The sequence below is a fragment of the Balaenoptera acutorostrata genome, chromosome 1 (genome assembly GCF_949987535.1).
Source record: "Balaenoptera acutorostrata chromosome 1, mBalAcu1.1, whole genome shotgun sequence".
NCBI classification, from domain to species: Eukaryota; Metazoa; Chordata; class Mammalia; order Artiodactyla; family Balaenopteridae; genus Balaenoptera; species Balaenoptera acutorostrata.
The window spans coordinates 171,573,454-171,595,392 of record NC_080064.1 but is presented as its reverse complement, the minus strand read 5'-3'; the positions used below and the strand labels follow the sequence as shown (position 1 = coordinate 171,595,392).

General features: G+C 35.1%; 1 protein-coding gene across 16 annotated transcripts in view; it reads right to left on the bottom strand.

Moving 5' to 3' along the window:
- The window catches only part of CEP170 (centrosomal protein 170), a 146,779-nt gene that overhangs the window by 54,216 nt on the left and 70,624 nt on the right, over positions 1 to 21,939 (bottom strand). For all 16 annotated transcript variants that reach the window (XM_057550061.1, XM_057550042.1, XM_057550056.1 and 13 more), the window contains 4 exons: positions 17,140 to 17,198; positions 16,881 to 17,043; positions 15,645 to 15,779; positions 1,076 to 1,552 (listed from right to left, as the gene is read on the bottom strand). In XM_057550061.1, the coding sequence (XP_057406044.1) occupies positions 1,076 to 1,552; positions 15,645 to 15,779; positions 16,881 to 17,043; positions 17,140 to 17,198 (834 nt within the window). The remainder of the gene's footprint in view (positions 1 to 1,075; positions 1,553 to 15,644; positions 15,780 to 16,880; positions 17,044 to 17,139; positions 17,199 to 21,939) is intronic.

Genomic DNA, 21,939 nt, shown 5'->3' with positions numbered 1-21,939 from the left:
AGAAGTAAATCAGAAATAGGTATTTCTTCATTAGCCGAACAGAATCCCAAGCCATAAAGTACAGGTTAAACCAGGGTCAGTCTTGTCAATGATAGTGAAGTCATTCATTGTTTATTCAAATTACTGAGTACCTATCACATACTCAAGCCCCAGGAAAGAGATATAAGGTAAGTAATATATAATCTCTGACCTCAACGAGTGTTCTTTTAAAGCTCTTTAACTTTTTGTATAGTAACAGAATGGTCAGATTAACATGCAATCTTTTCCCTTATAGACAGCTTGTTGAATAAAATTAAGATAGAGTAACGTAAAACTGTATTCAGAAAATTCTAAATTAATTTAATTAGCAAAATCAATGGAAAAAAATGATCAGTTGATACTTCGATGTACAGGTATAAAGAAAGATTTTACTAACTTTGGTCAAGTATTATACTAATAAAACATATATAATAATTATTTCACAAATAAACATTTAACTACAATTTTTACAAAAGTCTTACTAGTGAAAAAATTCTTAATTCAATTAATTCCCAGTATCTCTTAACAAAAAAATTTTTGTTTCATGACATGAGTAATAACCTGAGAACAGTTTGAAACACTCTACCAACAATGTGACTATATTACCAAAGTAGAACTGTCAGCCCATTATCCAATGGCTTAAAACTTTCAAAATCTACATACTGCCATTTTACAGGAAGCACATAATAGAGAAAAACAGAATTGAATATATCTTTTCCTTAAGTCAAGAAAATGATGAGAACTGCCTTCTAGGGAATTCCACTGGTGAACTGAATGAATCTTTTATTTCCATAAGAAAAAGAAACATATATAATGGCATACATACAAATTAACAAAACCAATCTGGTTTTGGCAAGAAAATGAAGGCAGACTGTTTTGAATGAGTAAGTTGGATGTGGGCAGTATGGCTGGCTTTTGAGCTTTAAAATCAAATATAAACCTTCAAAAATGCAGAAGCTTTATACCATACAATTATTTATCTAATAGTAGTTTGGTAACTGTGAAGACTGAACTTTACCATAAAATAGCAAGTTCTAAAATGATCAATTCACTTTACCTTTCAACCTTTTTAAGTAAACTGGAACATCACTTTTAATACTTTTGGAATCTTCTTCTGATCTTTCCCATGCCACCTGAGGAGGGTTGTTCTGTGCTAGCCAGTCAGCGACTTTGTTTTCCGGTGCCATCATTCCAGTTTGAATCCCTGGCAGGTCTTGAGCTCCAGGAGAAGACTTCTTTGATTTGTGGCGCTGATCAGAAGTAAATTTTGTCACATGATCTCTAATAGTTACTTTCCCTGGGGTACTGTCATCAAATTCAATGGTAAATGAAGCATGCCCTGCACCTGTCGTATGAGAACTTGGTGTGTCTTTTGTTGGGATTTCATGAATAGTACTCTCTGTTATTTGTGATGGTTGCTGAAATTCTTTTGTAGGGATTTCAAAATAACTTGGTTCCCTACAGAAAGGAAAAAGTACTTCTTCATTTGCAGCTGCAGATTGTTCCTCAACTTGCTTGGCATCTATGCTGCACCCTAATAAGAAAAATAAGAGAAAATTCAAAATATTTGGAAGCTTCTAGCACTTGAAGGAGTATAGTAATGGCCACTTGTATTATTCCATGGAAATCAGAAGGCAGATCATAGTCTGGATGAAAAAGAATGGCAAATGTCACAGAAGAGAAATAATTCTGATTATAAATGTAGCATTCAGTTACCAATAGGAGATGCAAGATAAGCAGCAGCAGTGGCAAAGGATAGCAAAGAAGTTAAGAGGTGGACCTTGCATGGCTAGGTCCATATTTTTTCCAACTTGGATCCAGAAATCATCAAAGTACAAAAGAACTGAAATCAAATGGAGATGGATATGCATGTTCAATGTACATATACAGAGAGATAGAAAAAAATATAAACTTCCTTATCAAGTAAGGAGGATGAAATATCTGAAATATCTATGAAAACAAGTAAATTTCCAAAGGAGAACAGGTGCTCAAATGAAGAAAGAAACATGATGTCAATATGTAAGCAATGTTCTGGACATAATGATTCCACTTACCATTCTTCACCATCACATTCAGAGACATTACTTTTAGAAGGACAAAAATAATATTACCAGGACAAAAATAATATTACCAATGTGTGATCCTTATAAGAAAACAGACACATTTTATAAAGAATAAAAGAATGAGTAAAGATAAAACATGTGGTTTGCTTGTGGCATTGCAATCCAAGCAGCAGTATGAAAACAAGTAAGTTAAAAATAGACAATTCAGTTGCCAGCCAATTAATTCCAAAAGGAAGTTCATGTACATTTCTATACAGCAGAATACATCCAAGTGTCAAAATCCTTGGAGGAAAGCTGAATTATAAATCTCAGATCAACAAGAGCTGGCATAAGTAAGCAATTCTGGAACACTATTATTCCTCTGTTGCCCCAGGGACAAATATGAAGGTATAAAGATAAATGCATTTATATATAAAATATGTGAAGGCACATCAATGAAAATGATAACTGAAATGCTTTAAGCAAATGCAAGAAAAATTTAAAGATTAAACTGCCCCGTTTTTTCAGGAAACAAAAGAACTATTATCAAGATGGTAAAGAGTGAATTCAAATGAAAAATATTTCCCTAAAGCTCAAAAAAGCATTCCTTTTAAAAACAGAGAGAAAAACCATTTGCAGATAAATTATTAGGAAGGAAAGGCAATACGGGGGGACGAGGTTGTTTCTAATCATTTTCTAATTAAGTGAAGTATTTGGTCTTGACACATTTTTTCAAATATTAAATACTGATGGGATTCTTCAGGTGCTATAATCAGTTTCTTAGCAATACCGTGAATGTGAAACAGTCATTAAGCTGTTTGCTTTTAGGTTATAGAAGAATGGGACAGCAACATCTCTGTAGTCAAATGTGTGGCATAGGGTATTAGAAGACATCAAGCTCCACTTCCAAAAAAAAAAAGTGAAAGCAAATTACACAGACAGTAAATAGAATATATAACAAAAACAATTTTCAACGTAAAAATTATCCTTTTCAAAATCTACTTTTTCTCACTACTGAAAATGAAAAAAGTGTATTAAAAACACTACACTGGGCTTCCCTGGTGGCGCAGTGGTTGGGGGTCTGCCTGCCGGTGCAGGGATTGCAGGTTTGAGCCCTGGTCTGGGAGGATCCCACATGCCGCGGAGCGGCTGGGCCCATGAGCCATAACTACTGGGCCTGCGCATCTGGAGCTTGTGCTCCGCAACAGGAGAGGCCGCGATGGTGAGAGGCCCGTGCACCGCGATGAAGAGTGGCCCCTGCCTGCCGCAGCTGGAGAGGGCCCTCGCTCAGAAACGAAGACCCAACGCAGCCATAAATAAATAAATAAACATTAATTAATTAATTAAACATCATTTAATAAAAAAAAAAACAAAAAAAACCCACTACACTATCAAAGCAATAATTCTACACATTTTCTGGAGTAAGAGGATATACAGGATTCTTAATAACCTAAGTTACGTTTTAAAAATTTCTTTATTACAGAGTTCATTTATCTTTTCCTTAAAGTATCCACTTGAGTGTTTACTCTGAAGGCCTGTCACTTAAAATTTCCATGAGAGTAATATGCATTAACTACTTTATATATATTAATAAACTCATTAATGTTTTTATTTTTTCATACATTGATTTATTTACTATATATCATGAACTGTACTTGATCAATTTCATACAGTACAACTGGTTTACAAACCTATCCTATAGGCTCTGATGCTTGCTCAAATTTGGCAAGTGATTTCTTGCAATTTTCAGCACCTTTAGGAGAATCTACTTTACAATTAATCTCCTAATATTCACTTTGCAGCTGTATTCTATTCAGAATCAAACCTGTTAGACCTGCCTTATGCTGACTTCTCAGCTTCCATTCTATCCTTCTTGGATGGCCGTGTGGCTGACAGGGTCTTGGTGCTCCAGCCGGGTGTCAGACCTGAGCCTCTGAGGTGGGAGAGCCGAGTTCAGGACATCAGACCACCAGGGACATCCCGGCCCCACGTAATATCAATCAGTGAGAGCTCTCCCAGAGATTTCCATCTCAATGCTAAGCCTCAGCTCCATTCAATGACCAGCAAGCTCCAGTGCTGGACACCCTATGCCAAAACACTAGCAAGACAGGAGCACATCCCCACCCATTAGCAGAGAGGCTGCCTAAAATCATAGTAAGTTCACAGACACCCCAAAACACACCACTGGACACAGTCCTGCCCACCAGAAAGACAAGATCCAGCCTCATCCACCAGAACACAGGCACCATTCCCCTGCACCAGGAAGCCTACACAATCCACTGAACCAACCATACCCACTGGGGGCAGACACCAAAAACAATGGGAACTATGAACCTGCAGCCTGTGAGAAGGAGACACCAAACACAGTAAGTTAAGCAAAATGAGAAGACAGAGAAATACGCTGCAGATGAAGGAGCAAGGTAAAAACCCACCAGACCAAACAAATGAAGAGGAAATAGGCAGTCTACCTGAAAAAGAATTCAGAGTAATGATACTAAAGATGATCCAAAATCTTGGAAATAGAATGGAGAAAATATAAGAAACGTTTAATAAGGACCTAGAAGAACTAAAGAGCAAACAAAGACAGATGAACACAGTAAATGAAATTAAAAAGTCTCTAGAAGGAATCAATAGCAGAATAACTGAGGCAGAAGAATGCATAAGTGACCTGGAAGACAAAATAGTGGATATAACTACTGCAGAGCAGAATAAAGAAAAAAGAATGAAAAGAATTGAGAACAATCTCAGAGACCTCTGGGACAACATTAAACACACCAACATTCAAATTATAGGGGTCCCAGAAGAAAAAGAGAAAAAGAAAGGAAGAGAAAACATTTGAAGAGATTATAGTTGAAAACTTCCCTAATATGGGAATGGAAATAGTCAATCAAGTCCAGGAAGCGCTGAGACTCCCATACAGGAGAAATCCAAGGAGAAACATGCCAAGACACATATTAATCAAACTATCAAAAATTAAATACATAGAAAAAATATTGAAAGCAGCAAGGGAAAAACAACAATAAGATACAAGGGAATCCCCATAAGGTTAACAGCTTATGTTTCAGCAGAAACTCTGCAAGCCAGAAGGGAGTAGCAGGACATACTTAAAGTGATGAAAGGGAAAAACCTAAAACCAAGATTACTCTACCCAGCAAATATCTCATTCAGATGTGATGGAGAAATTAAAACCTTTACAGACAAGCAAAAGCTAAGAGAATTCAGCACCACCAAACCAGCTTTACAACAAATGTTAAAGGAACTTCTCTAGGCAGGAAACACAAGAGAAGGAAAAGACCTACAATAACAAAGCAAAAACAATTAAGAAAATGGTAACAGGAACATACATATCAACGATTACCTTAAATATAAATGGATTAAATGCTCCAAACAAAAGACACAGACTGGATGAATGGATACAAAAACAAGACCCATATATAGGCTGTGTACAGAGACCCACTTCAGACCTAGGAAAACGTACAGACTGAAAGAGAGGGGATGGAAAAAGATATTCCATGCAAATAGAAATCAAAAGAAAGCTGGTGTAGCAATTCTCATATCAGACAAAATAGACTTTAAAATAAGACTATTACAAGAGACAAAGAAGACACTACATAATGATCAAGGGATCAATCCAAGAAGAAGATATACCAATTGTAAATATTTATGCACCCAACATAGGAGCACCTCAATACATAGGCAATTGCTAACAGCCATAAAAGGGGAAATCGACAGTAACACAATCAGAGTAGGGGACTTTAACACCCCACTTTCACCAATGGACAGATCAACCAAAATGAAAATAAATAAGGAAACACAAGCTTCAAATGATACATTAAACAAGATGGATTTAATTGATATTTAAAGGACATTCCATCCAAAAGCAACAGAATACACTTTCTTCTCAAGTACTCATGGAACGTTCTCCATGGTAGATCATATCTTGGGTCACAAATCAAGCCTTGGTAAATTTAAGAAAATTGAAATCATATCAAGTATCTTTCCCGACCACAATGCTATGAGACAATATCAGTTACAGGAAAAAAACTGTAAAACAACTAACACATGGAGGCTAAACAGTACGCTATTAAACAACCAAGAGATCACTGAAGAAACCAAGAGGAAATTACAAAATACCTAGAAACAAATGATAATGAAAACATGATGACCCAAAACCTATGGGATGCAGCAAAGGCAGTTCTAAGAAGGAAGTTTATAGCAATACAATCCTACCTCAAGAAACAAGAAAAATCTCAAATAAACAACCTAAACTTACACCAAAAGCAATTAGAGAAAGAGAACAAAAAACCCCCAAAGTTAGCAGAAAGAAAGAAATCATAAATATCAGATCAGAAATAAATGAAAAAGAAATGAAGGAAACAATAGCAAAGATCAATAAAACTAAAAGCTGGTTCTTTGAGAAGATAAACAAAATTGATAAACCATTAGACAGACTCAACAAGAAAAAAAGGGAGAAGACTCAAATCAATAGAATTAGAAATGAAAAAGGAGAAGTAACAACTGACACTCCAGAGATACAAAGGATCATGAGAGATTACTACAAGCAACTATATGCCAATAAAATGGACAACCTGGAAGTAATGAACAAATTCTTAGAAAAGCCCAACCTTTCGAGACTGAACCAGGAAGAAATAGAAAATATAAGCAGACCAATCACAAACACTGAACTTGAAACTGTGATTAAAAATCTTCCAACAAACAAAAGCCCAGGACCAGATGGCTTCACAGACGAATTCTATCAAACATTTACAGAAGAGCTAACACCTATCCTACTCAAACTCTTCCAAGATATAGTAGAGGGAGGAACACTCCCAAACTCATTCTACTAGGCCACCGTCACCCAGATACCAAAACCAGACAAAGATGTCACAAAAAAAGAAAACTACAAGCCAATATCACTGATGAACATAGAGGCAAAAATCCTCAACAAAATACTAGCAAACAGAATCCAACAGCACATTAAAAGGATCATATACCATGATCAAGTGGGGTTTATCCCAAGAATGCAAGGACTCTTCAATATATGCAAATCAATCAATGTGATAAACCATATTAACAAATTGAAGGAGAAAATCCATATGATCATCTCAACAGATGCAGAAAAAGCTTTTGACAAAATTCAAAACCCTTTTATGATAAAAGCTCTCAAGAAAGTGGGCATAGAGGGAACTTACCTCAACATAATAAAGGCCATATATGACAAACCCACAGCCAACATCGTTCTCAATGGTGAAAAACTGAAAACATTTCCTCTAAGATCAGGAACAAGACAAGGTTGCCCACTCTCACCACTATTATTCAACATAGTTTTGGAAGTTTTAGCCACAGCAGTCAGAGAAGAAAATGAAATAAAAGGAATCCAAATCAGAAAAGAAGAAGTAAAGCTGTCACTGTCTGCAGATGACATGATACTATACATAGAGAATCCTAAAGATGCTGCTAGAAAACTACTAGAGCTAATCAATGAATTTGGTAAAGTAGCAGGATACAACATTAATGCACAGAAATCTCTTGCATTCCTATACACTAATGATGAAAAATCTGAAAGAGAAATTAAGGGAACACTCCCATTTACCATTGCAACAAAAATAAAATAGCTAGGAATAAACCTACCTAAGGAGACAAAAGACCTGTATGCAAAAAAGTATAAGACACTGATGAAAGAAATTAAAGATGACACAAACAGATGGAGAGATATACCATGTTCTTGGACTGGAGGAGTCAACACTGTGAAAATGACTCTACTACCCAAAGCAATCTACAGATTCAATGCCATCCCTATCAAACTAGCAATGGCATTTTTCACAGAACTAGAATAAAAATTTCACAATTTGTGTGGAAACACAGAAGACCCCAAAGAGCCAAAGCAATCCTTAGAAAGAAAAACAGAGCTGGAGGAATTAGGCTCCCTGAATTCAGACTATACTACAAAGCTACAGTAATCAAGACAGTAAGGTACTGGCACAAAAACAGAAATATAGATCAATGGAACAGGACAGAAAGCCCAGAGATAAACCCACGCACATAGGGTCATCTTATCTTTGATAAAGGAGGCAAGAACATACAATGGAGAAAAGACAGCCTCTTCAATAAGTGGTGCTGGGAAAACTGGACAGCTACATATGAAAGAATGAAATTAGAACACTCCCTAACACCATACACACAAAAAAAACTCAAAATGCATTAAAGACCTAAATGTAAGGCCAGACACTATAAAACTCTTAGAGGAAAACATAGGCAGAACACTCTGTGACATAAATCACAGCAAGATCCTTTTTGACCCACCTCCTAGAGAAACGGAAATTAAAACAAAAACGCACAAATGGGACCTAACGAAACTTAAAAGCTTTTGCACAGCAAAGGAAACCATAAACAAGACGAAAAGACAACCCTTAGAATGGGAGAAAATATTTGCAAATGAAGCAACTGACAAAGCATTATCTCCAAAATATACAAGCAGCTCACACAGCTCAATATCAAAAAAACAAACAACCCAATCCAAAAACAGGCAGAAGACCTAAATAGACATTTCTCCAAAGAAGATATACAGATTGCCAACAAACACATGAAAGGATGGATGCTCAGCGTCAGTAATCATTAGAGAAATACAAATCAAAACCAGAATGCGGTATCACCTCACACCATTCCGAATGGGCATCATCAAAAAATCTACCAACAAAAAATGCTGGAGAGGGTGTGGAGGAAAGGGAACCCTCTTACACTGTTGGTGGGAATGTAAATTGATAGAGCCACTATGAAGAACAGTATGGAGGTTCCTTAAAATACTAAAAATAGAAGAACCATACGTCCCAGCAATCCCAGTACTGGGCATATACCCTGAGAAAACCATAATTCAAAAAAAGTCATGTTCCACAATGGTCCTTGTAGCACTATTTAAAATAGCCAGGACATGGGAGTAACCTAAGTGTCCATCTACAGATGAATGGATAAAGAAGATGTGGCACATATATACAATGGAATATTACTCATCCATAAAAAGAAATGAAATTGAGTTATTTGTAGTGAGGTGGATGGACCTAGAATCTGTCATACAGAGTGAAGTAAGTCAGAAAGAGAAAAACAAATACCATATGCTAACATGTATAAATGGAATCTTAAAAAAAAAAAAAAGTTCTGAAGAACCTAGGGGCAGGACAGGAATAAAGATGCAGACATAGAGAATGGACTTGAGGACACAGGGAGAAAGAAGGATAAGCTGGGACGAAGTGAGAGAGTGGCATGGACATATATACACTACCAAATGTAAAACAGATAGCTAGTGGGAAGCAGCCGTATAGCACAGGGAGATCAGCTCGGTGCTTTGTGACCGCCTAGAGGCGTGGGAGGGACACGCAAGAGGGAGGGGATATGGGGATGTAAGCATATGTATAGCTGATTCACTTCGTCATACAGCAGAAACTAACACAATGTAAAGCAATTATACTCCAATAAAGACGTTAAATAAATAAATAAATAAATAAACCTATCCTATCTATCGTCATTTATTCATTCAGTCATTCATTTTGCTTTCCACGTCCTTACAGGTAACAGAGTAACCCTGAAGACAAGGGTTAGTAGTTTCCTACTACCACTACCTGAATACCCAAATAAAATGATGTGGCTGAACTATGAAGCAATAACTACAAAAAGCTGGCCCAGGGGTATAGCATTTATCATTTACTTGTCATTCACAATTCAAATGAGTATGTTCCCAAGTTTCCTCCCTTGTGAAAAAAACTTCACAGTTAATACTGACATACTTTTAATATGCTTTCACATTATAACACATTAAAAAAGCAGAGATCAACAACTGCACATAACTACTTTTAAGATTATTATTTTCTAAGTTAGTCCTACTTCAAAACTGCCTTTACTCCAAGGATTAGAAACCCTGAGACTTATACAAGTTAACACCTAATTTAACCAAAAATCGCTTATCTAACAATGTCAAGCAGCACAACAGAGTGGAAAGGCAGCATATATGATATGATTAGTGGAAAGTAGGGAGAAGATTTGAAATCAGGTTAAGTCCTGTCTCTATCAGTCCTTAATTCTCATTTTCCTCATTGTAAAATGCGAAAATAATATCTACCCATAAGATTGTTGTGAAGATTCAGTGAGATAAGTTATCCAGAAAAAGTCTGGCACAAAGTAGGCACAAAAATAAATGTTTCTCTTACTTTTCCTCCTCCAACTCTTCAACATAGCTAATTAGGGAAACAAGAAACTAAAACCCAAAATCTAACTCTAAAATAAAAAACCCAAGACAGATATGACAACACCTATATCCTCATATTTGTGATCGTTACTACCAGGAAAGTCCTTCATTGAGAACCTTTTTTTGACTATTTACTCAGATTACATGTGGCAAATCTGGAGGGGATGTAAAAGCAAGGATTAAGGTCAGACATATTGCACTAAGAAGAGTCAAGTGGTCGAGATAAATCAAAAAACAATCAAGAGCAGACACATGCCTCAAAAACACAGTAGTTCAGAACCATTCATTAAGTATATGGAGCAGTCTTACATACTTCAAGTCTCCCAAAGGCATCACTGTAATGTATCACAGTTCAATCACTGATGTTCATAATGATGCTTCTGAGTCATAAAGCAAACATTTAAATTATATTCAGCCTTCTGTGCTTAAGAAGGCAATGACATTGGTAATTCATTTAATAGAAATTTAGGAAATGGTTAAACTTAAAAAAAAATTTCAGTTGTAAAAGTAAAGTTCAGTCATCTGGAAAATTCATTTATGTAGAGGAATTCATTTCTCTGAAGATGATAAAACCAGATCAACTGTGGGCCTAGTATATTTGGGAATTGTACGCCCACTAGAAAAATTATTAGGGGTCTTCTAAATTAATATAGAAAAATAAAACAGCTTTCCTCTCTCAGTACACTGGCAAAACATATTCTGAAATTTATGAATTTAACATGCATTTCTCTTCAAAACCTATTTTGTTTATACTAAAGTAAACTAAATTATATACTAAAATACTAATATTTTATTTATACCAATATTTTATTATTAATCTCAATTGCTAGATATTTAAAAGTATTTAATAACTGATTATGCTAGAATTAATTATGTTTATCTAAATCAGAAGAGCAATATCCTTAAATTCTTAAGGTATTTTATGATTGTGTGACCTTCCAGGGAACCTTATAATATACATAATTCAGAAAATATGTTCCCTTCATTCTTCTGTACTAAATTAAATGAAATATTAAGCTATTTCGAGATAATAAAGACTATAATTATGAAGGCAAATTCTGCTTAAGATATCCATCCAACCTAGTATATTCAAGTACTTCAAATTACAAAGACTGGGAAACTCCTTTTACCAAAAAGGAACTACAACTCAAAAGTTTTCAAATTTAGTTTAATTAGACTAAAAATCAGTGTAAAAGAGCCAAAAATCTACTCTTCACAGTTGTACACACCTTTTCAAAATGTATGCAACACTTAAAGGCCTTTAATTGTAACCTAAAAAATGTTTAAACTGTTTAAACCAAGTTAGAAGGTAGAAGAGCATACCTGAACTAAAATGAGGACAAATTCTCCTTTAATAGGACTCAAATATTCACACAATTTCAGGAGAACTTGATTGCTCTAATATTTGCTTCTAGGTTTCTTTGGGCTTTAAGGTAAATTGGTAGGAGATTCTGGATACACATGGACCCACAGAAAGGGACATAAAAAGTTACTAGGTAGTAGATACTCTATTATCCTTTCTGGAATGTTCACTTTTCAAAATAAATACTAAGATTTTACATTCTAAAAATTGGTAACCAAGAAGCAAATCACTTTTTGCTTTTACCAAAAAAGCATGCTTAGAGAACAAATAAACTAATCATTTATATTTCATAATCTGAAACACTACAAAAAACGTTAATTTCAAAATGACCAAGTGAAATAGCATTCAATATACATTTTCAAATTTGATTCTACAGTATCTGCTGGCATCATAAATTATTTCAGATTAGTAAACTGTTTCTCTCACCCTATATTTTAAAAAACTACAAATGATAAATCTGGAACAATAACATCTTCACACTAATATAAGAAAGCAAATGAGACTCTCATTAAGGCTTTTTTTTTTTTCTTCAAATTTTATTTATTTATTTTATTTATGGCTGTGTTGGGTCTTCGTTTCTGTGCGAGGGCTTTCTCTAGTTGTGGCAAGCGGGGGCCACTCTTCATCGCGGTGCGCGGGCCTCTCACTATCGCGGCCTCTCTTGTTGCGGAGCACAGGCTCCAGACGTGCAGGCTCAGTAGTTGTGGCTCACGGGCCCAGCTGCTCCGTGGCATGTGGGATCTTCCCAGACCAGGGCTCGAACCCGTGTGCCCTGCATTGGCAGGCAGATTCTCAACCACTGCGCCACCAGGGAAGCCCCTCATTAAGGCTTTTAATCAGCTGAATCTGACAGAGTGCTTCAAGTTACTTAACAAAAGACGTACATCACTTAATTCCTTCTAACTCAAAAATAATCCCAAGATTATGAGACAGCTTTTGTCATCTGGCAGAAAAGATACTCAATGAGACATGGCACACAAGCTGGTAATCATTTAAGAATTTAGTTTCATTCACACGGATGAAATTACTACTGGATGCTTCACAGTTTGAAATTCATTTCATTACACTTAGGTATGAGAGATCAATTTTTTATGTCAATTTGGTTTTGGAGTGCTTGTTTTAATCTTTATACTCTACGAAGTATATTCTTTTGGAGTGAATCTGTGTGTGTGTGTGTGTGTGTGTGTGTGTGTGTGTGTAATGATGGCTGAAATGTTAACTGTTTGTGGTTAAGAGCATGGACTCGAGTCAGGCTACCTGGGTTCGAATCCCAGCTACACTATTTGCTAGCAGGGTGACCTTGTGAATAAATTCACATCACCTTGCCGCCGTTTCCTTATTTATAAAATGGGGATGATAACAGTAACTACTTTTAGGTATCGCTGTGAGAGGATTAAATGATTAAACATATGCAGGGCACTAAGAAGAGTGTCTGGATAAAGCAAGCACCACTGAAGTGCTAGCTGTTGTTAATAAATCATGGTTCTGTCTCCAGTACAAAAATTACATTTACTGTATTTCCATTTATTGTAATTACATTCATTGTATTCTAGAAGATATGTATTTCAGATTTCAAAAGTTGTTTTGTGTGTGAGGGTGGAAGGATCTTTAATGGCTAGGTAAACTCAGTATTACAATTATTTTCAGAATTTGGCAACAGTTAAATTCTGCTGTGTTTTCTTCTAAGTTAACCACCTAATTATTGGTACATTTTTTTTTTCTCACTCTCCCCTCTCTCTCTCTCTCCCTTCCTTTCTCTCTCTCTGCCCCTCCCCTTCTCTCTCTCCCTCTCTCTCTTTCTCCTAGTTGGCTCTAGTACACAATGATAAAATAATATGGGATCCCTGAAGTAAGGAACTTATAGTTTAGATGAGAAGGCATACACACAAAATACTGAAGGAAAGTGTTACATATTAGCAATACATATAAACAGACATATCCTTTAGAATTTTATACTACCTGATTTATGTGTATACATGTCTGTGGGAGAAGAGCAGGCAGGAATTAGTCTACTTTATGGGGAAATGCACTGGGAGAGAGCACTATACAACTGGTAGTGGGTTACAAGGCTAAGGAAACTGGAACAAAATTAGAGAGAACTTTGACATAATATCTATTTGGCAAGCAAAAGGAAGCTACTGTAGTTTCTTAAAGAAAGGAAATAAACGGCAGCTTAGATTTATTATACAAAATTAACTGCAGAAGGGTTGAAACTGGAAATAGTTCAATTATGATTCAATGGAAAAAAAGGGCAACAGAAGTAGGCAATATAATAGATGAGGTGAAAGGAAGGGAAGACACAAAGATTTCATATAAAGTAGACATTCTTGACTGCCTTCCAAAATGCATTTCCTGTTCCTCCCTCCTAAAAGAACTCCAACATTCCCAGGTATCTCTAACTCTTTCCTGATACAGCTCATGTGCCTTAGGGGAAAACTAACCCCATATTCAGCTTCAGGATGGGTACGATTGGCTTAAGGATAATCTCATAACCCTTGCCAGGGATTGGTTCAGAAATAAGCAGGTGACCTACTCCTGAACCCATGAGAGGCCAATGAGATGACAAATGTGTTGAAAACTTTGGGGAAAGTTTCCAGGGGTTCTTCTAGAAGCGACCTTTGCTATTTCCCACTGGATGTGATCAAAGTAGCATGCACTCCAACTGCTACTGGCAAGCAGCCTATGAGTACGAGGGGAAACTCCCTCAGTATGCAGCCACTGTGAATAGAAGGGCAGAGAGTCCGAGAGAAAATAGCTAGCTGATGACACCATTGAGATGCTGCATTAACCAATGCTGAAGAGGTTCAGTTATTTATTTAAGCCAGTAGATTTTCCTTCCTGTTTAGTCTCAGGTGGTATTTCTATTATTTGCATTTGAGGGTATGCTAAATAATACTAAGTTTCTGAGCTTGAACATGAAGAAAAAACCGTGTTGGCCACAGAAACAAGGAAACTGAGATGGGAATTTATTTGCAAAGTTCACAACTTTCAGTTTGGGGCACTTTGAGATCAAGTTGATAAGGCCAGCTTTCTAAGACTTGTATCCTGGTAAAATTAGAGCATATTTAAGAGCCAGTGCTCTTATTCTCCAGCTAAGAAAAATCTCTTATTTATCTTGTAGAATTATGGTCAAAGGTAGAAAGTTGACAGGACTTCTGATGGAATCTATCCTTGACTCAGAGTCAAAGCTGGCTTTCCATACTGCTCCCTGGTGCCTGTATTTAATTCCTCCAGTTCTAATCCTTATCTGCTATTATCACGGAAACTGGTTGTTCATCCTTCAGTGTTGATGTCCTTGTCAAGTCCTTGTGTGATAGACAACTGATACCTCCATTTATGTCCTGGAAATCTTGATTTTCTGGCTTTTCACTTAGTTCATTACTAAACTTCTCCAGCAACAAAAGATTATGTTCCTTGACTATTAATCTGAGAATGTGATCTAGAATTATTTCTTCATTCTGGCTGCTGAACAGCTAATCTTGTTGCTAACATACCCCAACAAATTGGGCACACTGAGATTTTAAAGAAGTTTTAAACTTCATACAACATTTTGAACATAATAAAAAATTTTCATTTAAAAATATGATTATGTGTTTGTGAATCTAATGAAAACACACAAAACTAGTTTGTAGTTACTATTTTGGTATAATTAAAACATTTTAATAATTATTTAAAAATACTTAAAATGCCCAATTATATTATTTAACTATATATCAAGTTTTAACACCCTCATAAATAAGTTACATAAGGAAAAATATTTTAAATAAAAGTGATTTACAAAGATATTAGAATTAATACTTTATGAGAGAATCATTCATAATAAATAAATTTAATTTAAAATGACAACATCATTAAAACATTCATCAACTATTTTTATCATATTAAAGAATAGGAGACATCTCTTTTAAGGGTAGACAGATTTTTGCTTTGATGATAAGTTCTTCCTAAAATACCTACTTAACGTCATAGCCTGAGATTTTTTTACCTGATGTTCCAGTTTCACGATTTTTCTCTTCAGGTTTGCCATTTGACTTGAAAGCTCTTTGTTCATCCACCTCATCATCCCCCCACCATGATGGCTGCCCATATAATGGAGTACCACGGGGCATAGCAGAAGTATCTGGAAAGAGGTGGGAAAAATCTGTCTAAAGCATATGAAACAGGAAAAACAATGCTTTTGCAGAATGCTAGAATTGCCCTGTTGATTTATTAAATGAAAAAGTACAGCTGACCCCTGAACAACACGGGGTTAGGAGCCTCAACCTTCCCTGCAGTTGAAAATTCGAGTATAACTTACAGTCAGCCTTCCAAGTCCACAGTCCCCCCATATATGCAGTTCCACATTCGTAGATTCAACTAAAGTGGACCCTGTAGTATTGTAGTGTTTACTACTGAAAAAAAATCTGCATAAGTGGACCTGCATAGTTCAAAGCAGTGTTGTTCAAGGGTCAACTGTATAGTCTAGATAGCTGAAAAGCACTCTAAGTTGAATAACTTAGTATTTGTGAATCTCATTCAATATTGAACATGATGAAATAAATGAAATTCTGCACTGGCTATTATCTAAGTAATGTAAACTGCTATAGCCCAATAGCTTTTTGTCAAAGTGTAATTAGTTCTTTGGTATACAGAAATGGCTCATAAATCTAAATATGAAAGACAAAACTAAATTTTCGTATAAGTGACCATTTTTTATTTTTTATTAAAACCTAAGGGCATTGCACAGTAACTAAATTTAAACTAGTTGTTAACTGGACTAACAGATTTATATTTGAGCAATCTGGTAATGTCTAGCAGTTTTAAAAATTGCTTTTGTATGAATGGGATTATCTATATAAAATATTTTTTACAGTTCCTGGAATACTATAAATACAATAATTATGATGATGTAGGCATTACTGGACATTTCCTTTTCATTCATTTCAGTTACAATCCAGAAAAAAAAGTAGCAAACATGAAATAATAAAAATACTATAAGGCAAATTATATGTACTTTCCTCAAATATTTAAACATATTAAACACACCTACATACAACTGCCATATAATTATATGTTTTATAATGTTTTCTAATGAAGCACTGGCTGCATTAAAACCCACTCTGAAATTGTCATTATTATCATTCATTATTTTTATAAGGGTATGGCCAAGCTTTTGAGAACAAAGCATGCAATTTCTTCATAATCGAGTATAAATATGATATTTTGAAAGAGGTTAACTTACCTATGGCTTTTTCCTCAGATTTTAGTGCTTCTGTAGCTTTGTGCGGCACTTCTGCCATGGTATCTGCTACCTTTGAATCTATGCTTTTGGCACATGCAGATTTCAATAATTCTGATTCTGAAGATTTTTGGGACAATTGAAGCTGAATGGTAAACTTCTCGTGCTATAAAACATTTTAAAATGGAAGTGAAATATACATGAGTGAAATCAACCCTAGTAAATGGTAGATTTACGAAAGAAATAAGTAAAATCTTTTTACCTTTAGAGCTTCTTCAGGGACCCTCATTTCTCCTCGTACTACAGTGAAAAGATTTGTATGTAAACAGGGCTAAGGAAGAATATAATTTCAAAATTCTGATAATCAAGCTTAAAATGATCAAAGATAATATAGAAATTGTCCTATTTTCTACAGGTAGTTACAGTAGAATGACTATATTCTCTTTAAGAATTAAATGTTAAAATATGCTCACAAATATAAAAATTTCATTTTTAAATACTAAATAAAATCTTAAAATCTAGCAAGTAATTCTAAACTTAGGTGATCATGGCCTTCAAGAAGCGAATAACTGGATGATTAATTGAAGCACAAAAGACATTTTCAGTTCTCACTAACAATAATATGACCACAAAGAGAAAGTAGCTGGATCAAATTATATTGATAGCTAATCACAAAAATCTAAAAAGAAGTACATCATCAGTGATTACCCAACAGTAAATCCTGAAGGAATTCAATTACTCCTACTTCACAAGCATTGATAAAATGAAGTTCATCTTGAAAGTGCAAAAGAAATGTTATAATTAGGGTCTTAACAGCAACTACAAACACTCCTTCCCCCCATGAATTGCAATCAGGGTCATACTACATTATCAAACAACTGATTCTATACAGATTAGAACCAAAAGCTAGATATAATGAATGCTTTCATTATTATACAAAAAAGAACAATGCCTCTGTATATTAAAAAGATCTTTCACTAAACAGTAGAGGTCACATTTCTCACCATTACTTAACCCTGTAATGAAAGGACTTTTATAACCACATAGTAAATTCTAGTCTTCTTTACCAATTCAGAGCACCCGTGACTTCAAGGGTAGAAAGCTTCAATTACCACGTGGGAGAAAAACAGACTTCCCATGCATAACAAGCAGTAAACTTGTTAACGAGTATTTGACCGATAGTTCTACTCATTAAAATAATAAAAACTCAGAATTTTTTAGAATTGTAAAGCGCTTTGGGAATATCCTGTTCAATTCCATTAACCCGCCTTCCCATTCTATAGATGAGGAACTTGAGGACTAACGGGGCAGAACCCAAGATAACAATCTATTCAACTGAATACCAGGTGCAGGGGTTTCCTATCAGTTTACATTGCTTCCTATAACTGTGAAATAATAAAATTTTCCTTTTTTGTTATTTACATATGCTGATATACATTTGTTGGTATATATGACAATATACAGTTCATAACTAAGTATAGCTAATAAAAAGTAAAAATCTAGTAACTTTGTTTTACCCCCCAAGAAACTTATTAACAGCTGGAGAAGATTCATAGCATTCCTACATTTTCAATGTTAAACACAGCACCTTAAAAATATTGAAAGCCATTTCTATTTTTTTCAACGGGAAACAAATGATTTTAGCCTGTTGTGAGTGTTTTCTGATGCTTCTAGATTCTCCTGGGAGGGCTTTTAAGGCTATTCCTCAAGGCTAGTCTGGGGTATTCTCTTTAGATTTAGACTTTTTTAAGATCAAGGAAAACTTATAAGAGGGTGTAACTCATAGGTTCGCACACTTTACCTTACCAAAAAACTCCTGTGTGGGGCACCAAAGCCCTCAAAAATCCTTCTGTTTAGGTCATGAATTTACCTGAGAACTCTGGTATGACTACGAGATTTTGAGACTGCCCTAACCTCAGCTTTTCCCTCCAAAGCTACTATCTTCCTAGTGGTACAGACCCAGGTAACCGTTTCTAACTTGGTTAATTCAGAAAAATGACAATCTAAGGTACAATTACTTATGATGTCAATAAGTTACAAAATATACAATACAGTAATATTAACTATAGTTGTATGTCAATTATATCTCAAAAAATTCCAGAAGAAAGTTACATGCTTACTTAAATCTTGCTTACTAAAAATCATTAATCTTTATAGATTATTTCCGCATTTCTTTAAATAAGAAACAACTGAAAACCAGACAAAATACATAAAACCATGGTCTGCAAGACAATCAACACCAGGTAACAAAAGACCACTGTCTTGAGTGAAGAGGAACAAAGCAAAGTGAGCGCAATCACTGCCCCAACTCACTACCTTAAGAGAGCTTCCAAGTCACACTGCAAGGATGGGTAATCCAGGCAGAACCTGGCAGACTCTCTGAGCTGTGGAAGACAGAGGGTTGAGAGTCTAGGGAGACCAAGGTGACTAGAGTTGATGGGACTGAGTACTGAAGAGAAGAGAGCTGCACAGAGACAGAATTCCAGAGACTGTTACAGGGACTTGCTCAAGTATTCAGCTGAATACTGATCAGCACATTCATTTGAGAAACGACTGGGACAAGAACCACTTGAAAGTATTAGAGTGCCCAGTGCTCAAGCAGGGCCAGAAATAGTGTCTAATTACAACAGCCAAGCTGGAAAACCTCATGTATCATGAGCCACTGGATAAAGCAGGGATTGGTAAATTGTTTCTAAAAAGGGGCAGACAGTAAACATTTTGAGGGCCATATGGTCTCTGTTGCAACTACTCAACTCTGCTGTGGTAGTATAAAAGCGGCCATAGAAATATGTAAGTGAGTGTATATCGCTGTGTGCCAATAAAACTTTATTTACAAATACAGCCTGAGAGTCAGATTTACCAATAGTTTTGCTGACCCCTACAGCAGAGTATACAGAAAGACCTTGCCTCTGTAGTGGGGAATTAATTAACCCCAGACTAATCTTAGAAGCCTAACAAATCTTAAAAGCAAGACTCAACATGATGAAATTGTTTCCAAGTAACCTGTTTCCCAGAACAAAGCTCAAAAATATTTATAGGAATCCAAAAATATGCATATAATACTCAACAAGGTAAAAATTCACAATGTCTGCCATTCAGTCAAAACTTACAGTGAATGCAAAAAACAATCAAAACTGACCCAAAACTGACACAGATGTCAACAAACATGTTAACACAGTTATTATATTGTTTAAAAAAAATAAGTAGAGACTTGGAAGATACCAAAAACAAAATCCAAATTGAACTTCTAGAGCTGAAAACTGTACTGGATGGGTTAACTGCAGATTAGACACAGCCAAAGAAAAGTTTAGTAAACAATAATAACAACCCAAATTGAAATGCAGAGAGAACAGATAATTATTAAAAAATAATAAATAGAGCCTCAGTAAGCTAGGAGACAACTTCAAGTAGGCTAATATACATTTACTTGAAGTCTTTGGAAAAAAAATAGGGAGGACGGAAAAAAAAGATTTGAAGAAATAATGGCTGAAATTTTTTCTAAATTTGGTTAAAAGTATAAACCCACATATCCAAGAAGCTCAAAAATCCTCAAGCACAAGAAACATGAAGAAAACTACACAAAGGCACATCATAATCAAACTGCTCAAAACCAGGGGAAAAGGGAACCAATGCAAGTGAGAATACAGTGGAGCAACAACTTTAAAGTAACTGAAAGAAAAGAAATGTCATTTAGAATTCTATGCCCAGAAAAAATAACTTCCAATAACTAAAATGAAATGCTTTTCCAGACATAAAAAAGATGAAAGAATTCATCACCAGCAGTGCCATACTATAACAAATATTATAGGAAGTTCTTTACATAGAAAGAAAATGATACTAGATGAAAACATGAATCTATAAAAAAGGATGAAGAGCACAAGAAATGGTAGCTACATTGGTTTAAGATATGAGTACAATGGCCATAAAAATCTAAGATATTTTTCTTATTATTTAAATCTCTTTAAAAGATAACTGATGTTTTACTGATAACAATGTAGAATGGGATTTGTAACATATATAAAAATAAAATGTATGACAACTGTAGCACAAAGGTCAGGACAGAAGAAAGTATACTACTGTAACGCTCTTATACTATACGTGAAGTGGTATAATGTCACTTGAAAATACAGCTTAAAATTAAGGATAAAATTGTAAATCTTAAAACAACCACTAAAATTTTTTAAAAAGTGTTACAGTAATAAGCTAACAAAGGAGACAAAATGAAATCCTAAAAAAGGTTTAAATAATCCAAAATTAATTAAGAGAAAAAGAAAAAAAAATGATGGGGCAAATTGAGCACAAATATCAAGATGATAGATTTAAGTCTAACCACATCATTAAATGTGAATGCTCTAAATCCCCAAATGAAGGCAGAAATGATCAGATTGAATGAAACAGTAAGACCAACTATATGCTGCCTACTTCAAATGTAGAGACAATAGGTTAAAAGTAAAAGAATGCAAGAGATATACCATGCTAACACCAATCCAAAACTAATGTCTAGACAAACCAGATTTCAGGGCAAAAAGTAATATTATCACAGACAAAGCAGGTCATTTTATAATTATAAAGGGGATCAGCTTACCAAGAGGACACAATAATTCTAAATGTTTACATAACTAATAATAGAGTTTCAAATTACATGAAGCAAAAACTTCTGCAAGGAGAAACAGACAAACCCAATTATAGCCCAAGATTTCAATATCTCTTTCTCAAAAATTGACAGAACAAGTAGACAACAAATCAGTAAAATACAGAAGATGCGAACAACACTACCAACTAACCTGGCCTAACCGACATTAATAGAATACTCCAACCAAAAGCAGTAGAATGCACATTCTTTTCAAGTACATAGAGAATATTTACCCAGATAGACTAGATATATTCTGGGTGACAGGACAGGATTTGAGATATACATAGTATGTTCCTGACCACTATGGGATTAAATTAGAAATTAATAACAAAGTCTCTGGGAAAAATCTCCAAATATTTAGAAACTAAGTAACAAAGATTAAATAACCCAATGATGCAAAGATCAAAAGAGAAACTAGAAAGTATCTTG